This window comes from Canis lupus, chromosome 6 (assembly GCF_048164855.1).
Source record: "Canis lupus baileyi chromosome 6, mCanLup2.hap1, whole genome shotgun sequence".
NCBI lineage: Eukaryota > Metazoa > Chordata > Mammalia > Carnivora > Canidae > Canis > Canis lupus.
The window spans coordinates 53,582,372-53,600,514 of record NC_132843.1 but is presented as its reverse complement, the minus strand read 5'-3'; the positions used below and the strand labels follow the sequence as shown (position 1 = coordinate 53,600,514).

General features: G+C 35.5%; 1 protein-coding gene across 7 annotated transcripts in view; it reads right to left on the bottom strand.

Moving 5' to 3' along the window:
* MROH9 (maestro heat like repeat family member 9) overlaps positions 1-13,919 on the bottom strand; it is a 98,699-nt gene extending 84,780 nt beyond the window's left edge. For 4 of the 7 annotated variants that reach the window (XM_072830567.1, XM_072830560.1, XM_072830566.1 and 1 more), the window contains exons 1-3: positions 13,789-13,919; positions 11,116-11,192; positions 8,594-8,640 (exon numbers count right to left, since the gene is read on the bottom strand). In XM_072830567.1, coding sequence (XP_072686668.1) covers positions 8,594-8,640; positions 11,116-11,155 — 87 coding nt within the window. In that variant the 5' untranslated portion in view covers positions 11,156-11,192; positions 13,789-13,919. The remainder of the gene's footprint in view (positions 1-8,593; positions 8,641-11,115; positions 11,193-13,788) is intronic. The other 3 variants (XM_072830563.1, XM_072830564.1, XM_072830565.1) reach the window with 3 other exon arrangements.
* Between the last annotated feature and the right edge of the window lie 4,224 nt (positions 13,920-18,143).

Here is an 18,143-nt window from a genome sequence, read left to right as displayed (position 1 = left end):
CATGCCTATTTGACTAGGTTCCTTAAACCTCAGATGTTTCAAATCACATATATTATGTGTTTCTGATGCCACCTTAGCCTGGGGGGAAATGGTATTATCATAATAATCATTATTCTGAGGGAATTTGAACTCCCTTCTAGTAATTCCCACAATCCTGTGAATGCTCAAACGGAACCATGGACAGGGTCCTATAGACTATTATGTTAGTCTGCAACTTTTCCTTCATTTCTAGCTCACTAGAATCCTCCTCTCTTTGACAATAGTGAAACACCAAAGTGCAGAGAGATGAGGAATCTGAATTGAGGGTATGAATATTCAATGCCTTTACCCCTTCAGCCTCCTGTTTGTGTTGGTGTTTTACTGAAGGTAGTGACATTTTTGCTGGTGTTCTCACATTCCCCCAATCATGCCAAGGCCAAATATTAAGAGAGCTGAAGGCTACACCCAGAGCTAATTCATCCCTGACTCCCAAAGCCAGTTGAATTATTTTCCACTACTGCAGAAGCCATCAGAACTAGTGTAACCACACTGTGCTTTCTCAGGATTCTGGTTCTTTTAGTTTTTACTTGTTTATGATTTACACTCCTAGGAAGATTAGTGAGAGAAATCCTTGAAAAAGTTTAATGGGCTCTATATAGAATTGCTCCAATCTTTCTTCATGGATCATTCTCTTTAAGCTAGTTTTGTGCCTCAACTTTCTTTCCTTAGAAAGCTTCCAGGAAGATGTGGGGCCCTCATTTTCAGACACTCCTGAAAGGCCTACAACACCAATTCTCCAGATGTATTAGGATCTTATGATAAACACGGTCTAGGCTCAAGATGTTACCCCAAATATACACTTTCTCATCAAAAAGTCCTTGCCATCCTTATAAATCTTCCTTCTCAGCCAAGAATCTTATTATGGAAAGATTGGGGACTAAATAGTTATTTAATATCTAACCAAGGCTGATTTCCCAGGACACAGACATTTTCAATTAACCATCAGATTTTTTTGTTTTTAATTTTTTTTTTAGTTTTTATTACATGTTAGTCAGTGGAGCTAGAACAGGGAAAAAACAGATAATTTTTGCCTTTAATCTTATGGGAAAGCAAACTTAAAACAAATAACAGAAATTGTGATGTCTAAAAGGCAAATCATAGGGATTATTAAGGGAAGCTAACTAGCAAAGGATATCCAGGAAATTTCACTTTAAAAACAACTTTTAATTTCAACCTAGAGATTATGGGGGTGGGGAGAGTGGAGGAAGAGTTTTTCAAACAGGGGGACAGTATGTGCTAAGAACTTGAGTTGAGAAAAGGTGCATTAGAGAAGTGGTTCTCAACCCTGGCTGAGCCTTAAAATTAGGATATCTTCGAAAATCTAAAAATACAGATGCCAGAACTCATCCCACACCAGGGAATCAAAATCTCTAGAGGTATGGCCCTAAGAGTAGTTTTTGTTTTGTTTTGTATTTAAAGCTCCACATGTAATTCTAATATGAAGCCAGAATTGAGAACTGCATTAGGAAGACATGAAAGAAGGCTAGAGCAAAGAGAGTAAGGACAGTGGTTAAGTTGTGGAGCCAGAGAGGCCAATCAGGACAAGTCCTTTTGTGAGCCCTAAAGATTTACCACTCATCTCATTTAACCAAAGGAGGGACAAGATCACAGGGCAGATTTGTAGACTTGATTGAACAAGATAAAGTGGTTGTGACAAGAACAATTAAGGCTAATGTTACCCAGTAGAAAAGAGACTGCAACAGAATAGGATTGGTTAACCTATTGGAAGGGGAAATAGAGATTTAAGAGACACATAGTGACTGGTAACAGTGTCAAATGCTGCTTAAAGGTCCTGCAAGAAGACGACAGAAAAATATCTTTTGGACTTGGAGCCATGAAAGCCATTGATGACTTAGGTGGGAAAAGTTCAGTACAAGGTTGCTGCCCAGATAGGCAGGTTCACTATGCTGATGCATGGAGTTTGGGTCTCACATTTGGATCTGGGGTCCTCAGATATCTTCAGGCACCAATGAATCTATACACAAATGGACAAAGAAAAAGGTATTCATAGCCAAGGTTTACTTTTCCTTTCTACAAGACCAAAGTCAACACATGAGACTCTGAAAAAAGCAAGGTTGCATTGTGGCAAAACACTTAATTTTCATTCACAACGATGTGTACTTGGTGCAGTACCTGACTTTTGGCTGATTCTGGTGTAAAATATTAATACTCACTGAAAAGACCTTGACGTTCTATGCCTAGAGACCTCATAGCTTTCTTTTAAACATTCTTCTCAGGTGGACTTCTGTTCCCTGTGCTTTCTTTGATTCCTCTACCCTAAACAGATCAGTGAGCATTTCTGGTGAATTGCCTTGTTGATGGAGACTATACTCTCTTGAGATAACTCAAAAGTTACAGCATGACTGTAAAAGTAGAGGACCTCTACAAACACAGAGACTCAAATTTCCCTGACTTCCTAAATGGAGAGGAATTCCACTTTCTTTGATTGGGGTCAGCAAAGTTTTATTTTTAAGCTCAAGTATACATGGACATCATAACCAGTTAGTGTGTCCAATAGCACAATAGTAATATCTATTTGGTACTGGTTAGTAAAAATACTGTTTCAAGTCCAAGTCTCAATGTTGCCTCATTCATGCATTCCAAAACTTGCTGGTGACAGCCTATTGTGAAGCCCTATGTTCACACATATCTGTCTCAATATCTGATAGAATTCTGCTGATACAATTTACTGTTTTCTCTCCCTCTCATCTCTTTAACATAATCTTTAAGCCCTCAGAACTTGTAATAGGTAGTATTCTTAGTAATATAAAAAAAGAAACTGAGTGAAACATATCATGAAAACCATCATGTTCACATCAACTCCAACAGTTCAAGAGGATGAATATCACTGATTATTCTCATTTTTTGAAGGCTCCTTATGACTCCTTTCTGTAACATATCCCTAGTTTAAACTTGGTTTAGACTCTTGGGTTGGTCATTAATGATTATCATAATAATATAAAAATTATTCACAAGTTTCCTGTGATATCCATTGGAACAGAATACTTTAACTCCAAGTAATTGATAAAATTTAGTCATCTGGTAATTGCAGACACTTTGTTTATGCCCACATTTTAGAAAGGGCTATGGAACGGGCACTTATTTTGGAACAATTTCAAGTTGACTTTCCCTAGTCCATCTATGACTTTAATTTGCCATCTCTTATGCCTTATGTTTTCCACTTTGATTATACTAATGGTATCTATGAACACTAATACTTCTAGATAGATCATATTACCAAACCGCTTTTCTATTCAATATGGAAAGTTTCCTATTTAATCTAATAAATCTTCAATGATCAGAAAAAGTGTTATTATACTCATCACTCAATGTTATCTGGTCAAGTTAGAAGTGGTAATAGCAAATCTAACCCCTGAAGAACCACAAATATTCCAACAAGTAGTCCAGTGACACCTGAAAAACTAGTGTGTGTTGGTTCAGTGATTAAATTAATATGCAAACATTTTAAAAACTTCCAGATTTCTTTTTACTCTTACTAGGGACAATTGAAGATAGCAGTTAGAATGAACCACAGAACTACATTTGAATTATATGACTACCCAAGGCATTAATCTCTTCTCAAACAGTCCTAGAGCATTATTGAAATTGTCTTGTCAGTTAGCATTCTGATGTGCCAGTTCACTAATACACACACCTCAATCCTTTCATATGGAGAAACACTTTGGTTCTGTCCTAAATTGATTCTTCGGTATGTTTTCATGTGTAACTGATAGTGGAGAGTCCAAAAATTTAAAGCCATGAGATCTTGGGATGTCTTAAAATGTTACAATTAGTATGTTACTAGTAGAAGTTCCAGAAAGAAAGAATGCAGGACACATAAGAAAGAATATTGCTCAATCAGTAATGCAAAATAACTTCTTGGAGTCTTTAGATTGAAACATAACTATCTAGTATATTTGAATACAAAATACAAGTTGTTATGAAATTTCAATTTACCCAAGATAAAGATAACCTTCAAGGCTTCCAGTGACAGATGACAAAAACTAGAGAATCAGATCATGATCAGGTTTTTCATTGGTAATACTGGATAACAGAAAAAAAACCCTGTAAATTATACCTTCAAAATATTTTTTAGAGAAAATTATTTGTATTCTACAGAAATGGCTGGAGTCATAATTGGTGATGGCTATTTTGAAGATGGTAATTTTTTTACCCATCTATTTTGCATGTATTTTAAAAATGAGAGTATTCTACTTTCAGAAAACCATAAGAAATTCTAAAACTTATCATATATCCACTTCACAAAGGAAACTTAAGATCTCAGAGATAGAAATTGTGCAGGTCACATTGTTTTGCAACAATGCTATGAGACTATATGTTAAAAATAAGAGTGGGACAATGGATATTCATATTTAAAAACACAAATCTATATTATCTCATGCCTACACAACAATAAATCAAGATGGATGATAGACCTAAATGTAAGTGCCAAAACTATAAAAACTTCAGAAGAAAAGATAGGATAAAATTGTTGTCATTTTTAGTTTAGGCAGTTTTCTTAGATATGGCTGCAGAGCACAGTCAACAGAAGAAAAAAAATTATACATTAGACTTGATTAATACTAAAACCTTTTGCTCTTCAAAAGATACAGTTAAGGAAAAGATAAGTGTGCTGAGAGAAAATTTATAAATCATATGTATATTCTACACTCAGTAACCATAAAGTCTATAAAATACCCCTATATAAATGATCAAGAAATGTATAAGGTCTACATGAAGATTCCAGTAAGTGGAAAGAAAAAAAAATACATGTGCCAGATGATGTGACAATAATTTAAAGAAGTAAATTCTCTATAAACTAATCTGTAAATTTAGTGCAATCCTAATTAAAATGCCAAAGAAATTCTGGGAGAAATTCCACAAGGATACTCCAAAGTTGATCTGGGAATATAATATAGTAAAATTCGCTGATAAATTTTTGAAAAAGAAACAGTTGGATAGGTTTATCTAATTAGATATAGAAAGATTTCTTTTCTATATTTGAGCTGTCTAAGTAGTTTAAAAGTGCGATAACTCCCTTTTGCTGCTGTGCTGTGATGACATTGCCCATCCCTGTGGAAGCCACAAGATTGTGCTGAGGTGGTTGCTGCCATCTGTCAAAGGCATTGGTGCTGCTGTTAGTAAGTGCTGATAGCGTCCCATGGCTGCTGATAGCCATTATCAAGAGAGATCCACAAAAGGTGCTCTGGCTTTACAGCAAGAGCCACAGGCAACCTTATTTACTCTTACTCTTTCCAGCTGCTTGTTGCCTTTCTCTCTCACAGCATCCCCATCATCCTAGGACTCAGCAACTGCCTCAGTGAGAGCCTCTCCTCCCCTCTTCCACCAGCCCCTGTTCTTGAGCCACTACTTTGAAAATCTTCATTTAAGATGTGCTCTTTTCTTGCAGGCATCTTCATTCTGTTCTGCCTCAATGGGAGTAGTAGTCCAGACATGCTTGAATCCTAGTGGGAACTCAACTTAGGCTCACACCCCGACATCTACATCAAGCAAGTTTGTTTTGTATCCCAAGAGCCATCTAACCTTTATTTCTCTTTTCTTTCTTTCTTTCTTTCTTTCTTTCTTTCTTTCTTTCTTTCTTTCTTCCTTCCTTCCTTCCTTCCTTCCTTTCTTTCTTTCTTTCTTTCTTTCTTTCTTTCTTTCTTTCTTTCTTTTCTTTCTTTCTTCTTTCTTTCTTTCTTTGTCTTTCTTTCTTTCTTTTTTTCTTTCTTTCTTTCTTTCTTTCTTTCTTTCTTTCTTTCTTTCTTCTTTCTTTCTTTCTTTCTTTCTTTCTTTCTTTCTTTTTATTTCTTTCTTTCTTCTCTTTTTCTTCTTTTTTCTATATTTGACTATTTCCAACCCAAGTCTGTCATTCTCTTGAATAATTTGGTTTCTGAACTTTGATCTTTTCCAGAGCTAAGAGAAATATAGACCCTGCTTCTGAAAAACAAGTTAAAACCCAAAATTGTAGTGTGATTTTAACCTTCATAGAATCATGTTCTTATTCTGCAGGTTCTGCAGCTGCTTTGTTAAAATTCCTACAATGACTCCAGAGACAAATTGGTGGATCTAATAAACTAATTGAAATACCACAAGTTAACTCTTTAGACTTTTCAAATTTTCTATATACTTCGTATATTCAATAAAACTCCTCATCATCCTGTTGGCAATCATCCTCTTTGGACTATTTTATTTCTCCAATAGTGTATATATCTCAGTACATCAAAATTTGTCATGGTCATCTCTAACTGATAGAAGATCTTCACTTTGTAATCTCTACTAGCAAAAGAAAAAAAAAGCTTCAAATTTACATAGGAAAATATCTTGCTCTCCAGTAATTTATTTATTTATTCTTTTAATATTTTATTTATTTATTCAAGAGAGACACACAGAGAGAGAGAGGTAGAGACACAGGCAGAGGGAGAAGCAGGATCCATGCAGGGAGCCTGTCTCAATCCGGGGACTCCAGGATCACGCCCTGGGCCAAAGGCAGGCACTAAACTGTTGAGCCACTCAGGGATCCCCTCCACTAATTTATTAATTAAGATTCCAGCTCTGCACAAGGAAATAAAGGGGCTTAGATATAAAGAAAGAATATCCAATGATATAAAAATAAATAAAAGCTAAGAGAAAACGAAGGTAAAAATTAAGATAAAATTGGGAGTTTGGGAGTGAGGAGCATTTACAGACATGTATAGTAAAGAACCCCTGTATAAGAGCAAGAGATGGATTTCACATTTAGGGACAAATACATTATTTGACCCACTGACGAAACTTAGATTATCTATGCAAGTATCTCTTTGAATAAAATTTTAAAGCATGATATCTTATTTATTTAAAGATTTTAAAAAGTAATATATGCACATATATAGTACAAAAGGGTAAACAGTGGGAAGAGTCTACAAGTTTTGCCTCACCTTCCATATCGTAGTTCCCAGCCCCTGAGTCTACAATTAATTGTTGGTTTCCTGGACATCATTCCAGTGATGGAATATGCAGACACTTTATCTCTGTGATATTTCCCTCCAAACCCATATTTCCAGGGTAATCATGTGAAAAATACCAAATAAATTCAAATCAATGGACTTCTTATAAAATTCCTGACCAGTACCCTTCAAAACTGTCAGATCATGAACAAGGAAAGATGGTAAAACAGTTACAGATCAGGGGAAACTAGGAGACCTAATAGCCAAATGCAGTGTGGGATCCCGGATTGGATCCTGGAACAGGTAAAACAGGCACAATCCAAATGAAATCATCTATGGTTTAGTTAATACAATTGTACCATTAATTTCTTAGTTTTGATAAATGTGCCATGGTTCTATTTTTCCTGTAACTGCTGCCACTGTGCTCTATCCCTCTCTTCTCTGCCAATCCTTTACCCTAGATTCCCTCCTAGAAAGTGGTCTCACTTATTGGCATCTAAGTCTGATTCCCTGAGTTTTCTATCTCTTTTGGTTATTTGAACAACTTTACCAAATTATTAATACTGAATATATTTATTTAAAATCTTGATAATTTTATTCAAAGGTTCTCCTTGATCCCCAGGGCAGGAAAAATTCTTGGTTGCAGGGGTGATACAGTATAGTTTGATACTTAGGCTGGCCACCCTAGAACCCAATTCCATGAGTCTGTATCCTGGCTTTGCCATTTGGTAGCTATACGACTATGGGCGGATCATTTCCTGCCCTTAGTTTCTTCAATTGCCAAGTGGGGTAACAGTAGTACTTACCATGGAGGTTAGTGATTGAATGAGTTATTTATTTAAAGCACTTAGAAAAAAAAAGGAAAAAAAGAAAAAATAAATAAAGCACTTAGAGCATGCCTAACATGTTATAAATGCTATGTATGTGTTAGTCTCTATAATTGGAGTGGGGAAGGGGTTCCTTCTCTCACAGCTCCCTTCATCGTCTCATCTTTATTTCTCTAGGATGTGGATGTGAATTGGGAATAACATTTTTCTTTTTCTGTTTCCTCATGGCATTACTTCTGATCTAGTTTGGAGGGAATGGTTTCCACAGTGATGATGGAAGGAAGGATATGAGTCTATTGTAGCAGATCAGTTAAAAGATGGGAAGGTGGAGAGAAGCAGTGGGATGGTTGGTCAAAACCTTCATCCTTTTGAATTCATGTTGAACTCATTTCCAGGAACACATTAGGGTGAGCAAGAATAAGATTTTGCAGGGAAGAAAAAATCAAAAGCAGTTTTTAATAAAACTGCCTTTTTTCCTTGTCCCAAACAAATGCATTTTATTTTTATTTATTTTTTAAAAAGATTTTATTTATTTATTCATGAGAGAGAAAGAGAGGCAGAGACACAGGCAGAGGGAGGAGCAGGCTCCATGAAGGGAACCTGACGCGGAACTCTATCTTGGGTCTCCAGAATCACGCCTGAGGCTGAAGGTGGCTCTAAACCACTGAGCCACCGGGGCTGCCCAAACATACATTTTAAACACTAATTATGATATCCCCATAGTAGGGACAATGAACAAATTATTATTTTTTTAACCCAAGAGATTTCAGTTGCAATCATGTCTTACAGAATATCACTTACTATGTGATGCCATTTCACACTGGACTGCAGAGTCTGGAGACCAGTTTCTAGTCAGAGAGAAGAAGACTAGTTAAAAGGGAATCAGCTTAATCTTCCATCACCTTATTGTGACAAATCCCTAAATTTAAAGTTAGTATGACTTTGATGGCAAAGCCTAAGAAGGATAGTATGTGTACACACAAGTACACTAAAACTTTAGATAAATTCCTAATGAATGCTATAGAACAACATAACAAAAAGATTAGCAAACAGAATACAGAACCACATAAAAAGAATAACAAACTGGTCCCCTGGGTGGCTCAGTGGTTTAAGTGTCTGTCTTTGGCTCAGGTCATGATTCTGTGGTCCTGGGATGGAGTCCCATGCCATGCTCCCTTCTTAGTGGGGAGCTTCCTTCTCCCACTTCCCACTCCCACTGCTCCCCCTTCCTGTGCTCTCTCTCTTTCTCTAACAAATAAAATCTTTTAAAAAAATAATGAACTATAACCAAGTGGTATTTATTCCAAAAATATAGGGGTGGTTCAATAAAAGGGAACATATAATACAATTAATGTTAATTGCTTTAAAAAGAAGAAAATTTACATGATTATTTTTGTGGAGGCAAAAAATATCTGATAAAATTTTAAGTCTATTCTTTTCTTTTCTTTTCTTTTTTTTAAAGAAGGAGAGAATCTTAAGCAGGCTCCATGCTCAGCACAGAGCCCGAAGCCAGGCTCAGTCTCTCAACCTTGAGATCATGATCTGAGCTGAAATCAGAAGTCGGATGCTTAAATGATTGAGCCACTGAGGCACCCCAAGTTATACTTGATAACAATTCTTAGTAATGTAACTATGTGGTTAATTTCTTGATGTGATATGTAAATACAAATGCTAGAACCAAATGTAATAAGGAAATAACTAGAAGTATTCTCATTGAAGTCAAGAATGAGACAGATTTCTACCATTATTTGCCATTACTGGATATACCACCCAGTATTTTTAGAAAATAGAAATATCTATACTAAAATTATAAAGGAAAAAATTATCTTATTTTTAAATTATTTACTTCATGGGAAAGAATGTGAGTGCTTTTTAAAATCTCTCTATGTTATTAGAGTGATTAGTTAGATTAGAGTTATCGGGGATGCCAATTGGGCATCTGCCTTCAGCTGAGGTCATTATCTCAGGGTTCTGGGATCGAGCCCTCTGTTGGACTCTCCGGTCAGTGGGGAGTCTGCTCTGCTTCTCCCCTCTACCACACCCCCTCCATCCTGCTCATGCTCTGTCTTTCTCTCTCAAATGAATGAATGAATGAATGAATGAAAGAATAAATAAAATCTTAAAAATACAAAGATTGGAGTTATCAGTTACTGAAATGTTTGGTAAAAGTCTTTTATAGAAACTTTAGGACCTAGAAAGCTTTTGTTTGTTTGTCTGAGGAGTTAGCCCTTTGATGATCACTTGTATTTCTTTCATTTTAATTGCTCTGCCTAGATTTGCTAGGTCTTTTGAAGTTCTTTAAAATATTTTCGGGGAATAATTTTAGATTTAAAGAAAATGTGCAAAACTAGCACAGAGATCCCATATACCCTTCACACAGCTTCCTCTAATGTTAACATCTTACATAACCATGGGGCTTTTGCAAAATTAAGAAACAAATACTAGTACTCTGGCATTCACTGGACTATACATTTTATTTGGATTTCTCCGGTTTTTCTGTTTCAGTATACAAGCCAGGATCCCACACTGCATTCGGCCCTTGGGCCTCCTAGTTTCCACTGATCTGTAAGTGTTTCACCATCTTCCCTTGTTCATGACCTTGACAGTTTTGAAGGGTACTTAGGTATTTTGCAGACTATCCCTTGATTTATGTTTATCTGGTGTTTTCCTCATGATGAGACTGGGAATATAGGTTTTTGGAAAGCATGTCATAGAAGTGAATGTCTTTGTCATCATGAGAAAGTATCAAAATTTGAACTTATTAGTCTCATTATTTCCTTATTAAATCAGAAATTCAGCTTTGTCTTTATGTATGTCTTCTTTCTTACTGCCTTCCTTGGATTCATTTTTTTGTTGTTTATTTTTTTCTAACTTCCTGTTTTGGATATTTGATTCAAATATTTTCATTCTTTCTGGTAGTCTAAATATTTAACCTTATGGATCTTTTTCTGTGCACTGTTTTGGCTGCATGGTCTAGGTCCTGTGATGCTGTATTATCAATACTGTAATTTCTGTATCAATTTCCTCTTTGACCCAATAATTGTTTAAAATAGAATAGTTTAGATGAAAAATGGTAGGGTTTTTTGGGGGGTTGTTTCATAAGTTCATTATTACTTTCTAATGTTTTGCTTTGTAACTAGAGCATATTTTTGCTATTTCTACATTTTGGAACTTATACAGAAATTTCTAGCCTAATGCGGTTATCTTTTGTGAATAGTCCTTTATGTGGGCTTTAGAGATAAAAGATATATTCTCTATTTTTATGGCTACAGATTGATAAATGGATCTTTCTCCACAACATGCAAACACATACACACACTTACCTTTGTCTTTACTATGTCTTAAATTCTTTCTTGTTTTCATGCTGACAAAAGTGAATTATAGTCTTCTACTACTAATACTGCAAAAGAGTATTTTGTATTAGTACATAAACCAGTAACTTTCTTATAGTTTAGTTTTGCCTTATGGTTTTGATGCTACACTGTTCCACACTAACTCAAAGTCAGCTACTAGTAGCCTTCATTACATCTGTAAAATTCCTTTTGCCATATTATGGAACATGGGCATATCCTCCTAGCTAGAGATACAGCCCACATCCTCCCTTACCTTTACAGCTTCAAAGGGAGGGATTTATTGAAGACACGGATACTGAAATACAGGAATATTGGGAGGACATCTTAAAATTCTTCTTATGTAGATGTTTATAATTATTTATCTTCATTATGAGTTATAAATATTTTTGTTATGTGTTGCTTTAAAAATTTTGTCCTATATTTTATGTTATGCTATCATTTCTATATTTTCAAAATTTATAATATTTACATTCAATTTTTAAATAATAATCTTCACTTTCCTTTATGCCTTAGCCCTGCATGAGCTAGATTCACTGTATACTGCCCTGCCTTGTCCATTCAGCTCATCATCAGTTGGGTTAAAATCTGTTGAAGAAGGGAACCACATTCCTTGAGTTCTCTCACATTAAAAAATGTTTTTACATTCATTTATTTGAATTAAAATCTGGCTGGGCATAAATTCTCAGGCCAAAATGTCTTCCTCAATGATTTTAGAGGCATGGCTCCACTGTCACCTGGAAGTGCTATGGAAAGACCAAAGTGAGTTGAATTGTTTCATTTATTTATTTATTTATTTATTTATTTATTTATTTATTTATTTATTATAGTCACAGAGAGAGAGAGACACACACACAGGCAGAGACACAGGCAGAGGGAGAAGCAGGCTCCATGCACCGGGAGCCCGATGTGGGATTCGATCCCGGGTCTCCAGGATCGCACCCTGGGCCAAAGGCAGGCGCCAAACCACCGCGCCACCCAGGGATCCCTGTTTCTTCTCTTTAATAGGTGAATTGAATCTGATTGAAAAAGAGGCCTACATTTTTCTTTTTCCCAGATTTCCAATTCTTTATTTATCTTTGAAAATTGGTAATTTTACTAGGATATAACTCACTGTTGATTGTGAGTTAATTTCTCTAGGGTCATAGCCTTCTTTTCAATCATGGAAAGTTTTATTAAAATTTTTATTTAAATAGTTTCTTCTATTATTTTGGTTCTCTTCTTTAGTGATACCAATTATACTTAGTTTTGATTTCTTTTTAAAAATCTTTCTACTAGACCTCAATCTTGTCCTTCATGCTCCTTATTGTGTTTTAAGCAATGTTTTTTTGTACTATTTCCGGCATGCCCTTTGTTTTTGTAGAATATTTTTTTCTCATCCACTTCTTTTCTGAGTTGGACTATTGTTCCCTAAATTATTATATTCCTATTTTGAGATCATATTTATAGATAAAATTATTTCATTAAATTATAAAGGCTTTTTCATATGTTCTGTGAAAATGTTTTTCTAAAATTACTTGACATTTATTTTTATATTATTTTCCTGCTGTTATCTTGTAAAATATTTGTTTACATCTTCTATTGATTCTTTTTTAATTATTACTCATTATTGAATAAAATGAACTATCCTCAGATGAAGTGTTTGCTGGCCTTTCATGTGGAGGAATCTTCTTCCTGACCCAAAATTGTGTGTGTAAATTTGCTCTTTTAGCCTTATTCTTCCCCAGCTGTTTATTTGACCCTGGTGACTTCACAGCTACTGCAGAATTTATCTCATCCATCCTAACCCATCTGCAGCAATGGCTTATCTTTGTGACTCTCTTTTAGTTCAGCCTTTCCATCTTATCCTTGGTTCAGAACAAGAATGAAAGATTATTCATTCCCAGGGAGGTGTCTCTGGATCCAAACATGTGAACAAAAGCCTCATTCCAGAGATGATGTATGTACTCACTACTTAGCTCTTTTTTTGTTAATGGAGTATTTTCATTGTTATCTTCAAATATTTTGTATTTTCCTAGGTGAATACTCCTGGTCTACCCTACCAAAGACTTAGCTTTAACGAAAATTTGCTCCTTAAAATTCTCACAGGATTAGACACACAACATAAGTAAATTTTAGGACAGATCTAGAATTTTCTCCTTGTTATAAATTTTGTCTGTGTTTCTATGTGTGTATGGTTTATTTTAATAAATAAACAATGATTAGCATTTTTTTATTGATGCTTTTTGACACATGATGGATTTGTTTCCTGAATCCTTGATTCAGCTTAACTGAAGAATATGAAATGTTTTATGGAGGAGAGTTCAGTCTTAGGCTTTGAGGGCTTGGGGTGAGACCAAACTTTGGTGAGTGTCAACTGATAGATGACCATTAGGTAACATAGGTGCTCAAATGCCTGCAAAAGAAAATAGATATAGGCAGATGGTGGAAAGGATGATAGACATTAAGTCAGGAGGTCAATTAACAAAGATGAACTCTTCCAATCAGCAAATTTGGTAAGAACTTTAGAAGAGGGCATATGGTGAGGTAAAGCCTAATGCATGCAGAATTCTTTCTTTTAACAATAAAAACAAAGAAAAGTAGTCACTTTAGAAAGAAGACAGACTTTTGATTGCTTGGAGGATTAATAGGAGAAATAGTACTTACTTATGTATAGCTTCTCTGTAATTGTCGATGAGGCACAGTAGTGAAAAGAAACTCAAGTACTTTATCTCTTAGTCAAAGGTAAAACACTCTATCAACTAAAGGAATCTTATGAGATGTTGTCATTTGTCATGGTAACCATATATTTCAGAGATTCCACTCTGGAATGGATGTGTCTAGAAAGTACTGACATGCCCAAGTGGCCACTCATGCTCACCTGTCACTGCTGAAGAGGAAAGCTTCTGGTTCATACGTTACCAACAGTGAAAGGTAGTTTTACAAACCAGTAGGCCAATAGAAGATGGGCAAAGAACATGAATAAAAATTCACAGAAGGGGGCAGCCCGGGTGGCTCAGCGGTTTAGCACTGCCTCCAGCCCAGGGTGTGATCCTGGGGACCTGGGATCAAGTCCCGTGTCAGGCTTCCTGCATGGAGCCTGTTTCTCCCTCTGCCTGTGTCTCTGCCTCTGTGTGTGTGTCTCATGAAAAAATAAATAAAATGTTTTAAAAAATTCACAGAAGGGGAAAACTTACCAATTAACATTAAGAGATGCTTAAGCTGCCTTAAAGTCATCAAAATGCAAACCAGTATCATTTCACAACAAATAATAAAAATAAAGTTTAAGATAAAATTCATATTCCATAAAATTCATTTTCAAAAAGTTTGCAATTCATTAGTTTTAAATATATTTACAGAATCAAGCAACCCTCCAGACTATCTAATTTTAGAATATTTTTATCAATCCCAAGAGAATAGCAGTTACTATCTTCTTCCCCCAGTACCTGCTTGTCACTAATCTATTTTTTGTCTTCATGGATTTGCCTATTCTGGACATTTCATGTAAATGGAATCACACAACACATAGCCTTTTGTGACTGGCTTCATTCACTTAGCATAATGTTTTCAAAATGTATCCGTGTTAGAAGGGCAAACATTGTATGTTCTCATTCATTTGGGGAATATAAATAATAGTGAAAGGGAATATAAGGGAAGGGAGAAGAAATGTGTGGGAAATATCAGAAAGGGAGACAGAATATAAAGACTCCTAACTCTGGGAAATGAACTAGGGGTGGTGGAAGGGGAGGAGGGCGGGGGTGGGGGTGAATGGGTGACGGGCACTGAGGGGGGCACTTGACGGGATGAGCACTGGGTGTTATTCTGTATGTTGGTAAATTGAACACCAATAAAAAATAAATTTATTATAAAACAAAACAAAACAAAACAAAACAAAAAACAAAATGTATCCGTGTTGTAGCATGTTTCACTACTTCATTCCTTTGTATGGCTGACTAATATTCCATCATATGGATATGCCACATTTTGTTTATCCATTTACCAATTAATGTAGATTTGAGTTCTTTTGTACTTTTTGGTTTTTATGAATAATGCTGTTATGAACATTTATGTAGAAGGTTTTGTGTGAACATATGCTTTTATTTCTATTGGGTAGATACCTGAGAAGGAGAGTTCCTAGTTCATATGGTAACTTTATTTTTAATGTTTTGAACTACCAAATTGTTTTCCAAGGTGGCTTCACCATTTCAGAGTCTCATCAGCAATGTCTGAGGGTTCCAATTTCCCCAAGAGCTTGACAACACTTGGAGTTTTGCATTAACTGATTTTTAGATGGCAAATCAACATTGCATTTTTAAAATAAACTCCACTTGATCATGATATATAATCTTTTTTATATGTTGCTAGTTTCAGTTTGCTACCATTTTGTGGAGGGTTTTTTATATCTGTGTGCATAAGAGATCGATCTGTAGCTTTCTTTTCCTGAGATGTCTTTGGTTTTGGTATCAAAGTAATGTTGGGCTCATAGAATGAGTTAAACAATGTTCAATCTTCTTCTTCTTCTTTTTTTTTTTTTGGAAGAGTTTATAAAGAATTGATGTTGATTTATCTTTAAATGCTTGGTGGAGGGACGCCAGGGTGGCTCAGCGGTTGAGCGTCTGCCTTTGGCTCAGGGTGTGATCCCATGGTCCACGGATCGAGTCTTGCATCGGGCTCCCTGCATTGACCCTGCTTCTCCCTTTGCCTGTGTCTCTGCCTGCCTCTCTCTCTCTTTCTCTCATGAATAAATAAATAAAATATATTAAAAAAATAAATGCTTGGTGGAGTTTGCCATCTGGTTCTGAGATTTTCTTTGTGGGAAGTTTTTTGATTATTAATTTAACCTCTTGTTATAGTTCTATTCAATTTTTTTCTTCTCCTTGAGAAATTTTTAAAAAGATTTTATTCATTTATTCGAGGGAGAGCATGAGTAGGGGGAGAGGCAGATGAAGAGGGGAATGCAGACTCCACGCTGAGCAGGAGGATGATGTGGAGCTCTATCCCAGGATCCTGGGATTATAACCTGAGCTGATGGCAGATGCTTAACCAACTGAGCCGCTCAAATGCCCCATATTTCTTGAGTAGTTTTGATAGTTTGTGTCTCTGTAGAAATCTGTCCATTTTATCTGTTTTTTAATTTGTTGTCATACAACTATTTAGAATATTCCCTTATAGTCATTTCAATTTCTAGAAGGTTGATAGCCACAGCCTTTCACCACTTACTTATCTGACTTTCTTCTTTGGGCGATATACCTAAAGGTTTGTCAGTTTGCTGTCTTTCCAAATGACAAAGCTTTGGTTTCAAAAATTACTTTCTTCCTCTAACGTCTATTTCATTTATGTTCACCTTAATCTTTATTGTTTCTTTCTTTCTGCTAGTTTTGGATAAGTTTGCTTGTTTTTAGTCTAGTTTTAAAAGTAGAAAGTTAAGTTATTGATTTGAGATCCTTTTGCTTTTTTGCTGCTATAAATATAGCTGCTTGTACTGAAGGAGCTTGAGTCGGGTAAGAGACGAGCCCTGTGAAATATACAGTACTTTTCAGGGGGATTGCAAACAAGTCAAACAGTGATGGTTCCTTGGAGGATTTGGGGAAAGCTAAAAACCTATTCTGTCCTTTCAAGCAGTGTCTAGGTTTCTGATTTTCACAGCTACTGTGATTTTGAGGTTGTTCATTTTCAATCTTTTTTTTTTTTAAATAAACACTCCTTAGATGATTTCAAGCCTTTGGTTCCTCAAATTCAAAAAAAGTTGATTTTGACAATTTTGCCAGTATTCTTGTTGCTTTTATGGAGGAACAGCATTTTAGAAGTCCATACTCCACTATTACAAAAGTGCTTGAACAGCACTATTTTCAATAGGAAAAAAGTTGGAAACAACTTTCTTACAGTAAAGAGAATGGACAAATAAATTGTGATCTCTTCATACAATGGAATTCAGCAATTAAAACAATGGACTAAGATTATATATTCATACGTGGATAGCTATAAAAAACAAAATGAAGAATGATATCTACAGTACAATAACATTTATATAATTAAAACAAGCCTGAATAACATTTTTGATGGGTGCATACACAGAGAACAAATTGTTTCTACAAAACATTGGTTGGGAGGATAAATACCATATGCATGACAGCGATGGGAAATGGGATTGGAATGAAGGAAAAAAATTAGACCAACTTTCCCCATAATATTTTCTTTATTTTATTTTAAAAAATGGGGACACATGAGTGTATGTTATAGTATTTTGTGCTTTTTTTTCCTATGTAAAAGTTAGGAAGAAAGAAGTCATAATAGAATGAATTCTGTTCTCTGGGCATTCATTTAACTCTGTCCAATTTCTTTGTAATCTATGGGTTGAGAGAAAACAAAAGACAAGAGTAAGATAACTGTCGAACCACAATTGGGTCTGTTATAAAGTGATTTTGAAATGGCTTTCAAATCTGGAATGACAAATTCTGCTTTCATTTTGCTTTCAACTAATTACAAGTTCAAACCAGACAGAAAAATGAATCATTGGATTTCTTCCTCTAAAAATCTCCATAGCATGTTTCTTCTCCAACCAGGGAAAGGAAACATTTGGTGTTGCTTCTCTTTCCCCCCATAGTGTTAATTTGTAACACTTTCATAGCTTCCAAAGGTAGGAAAGTGAGCTGCTTTACAATTACAGCCACTTGAAAGAACATAGTACCTCTCTTCAGATATTTTTGACATTCTATCCGTGATGTGGGAGCAGGAATATCATTCTATTTTACAAGTAGGAAGTGGGAGAATCTGAATTTCCATGATACAAAGACATTTTTTCTCACATTGACGCTGAAGAGGTTAAAGGTGAAAAATCAACCCCAAGCCTAGCCTCTCTTGGCTTATGAATTCAGCCTGAGAAAGGATCAAAGCCAGAGTGTTCTCATTACAAAGTGGAACCACTAGGTGTCACTAAAGATAAAATTTGAAGGCACTAGCGATTATAACTGGGACAGCAGAATAGGCAAGTGAAATTCACCATGTTAATGGAGAAAACTGAA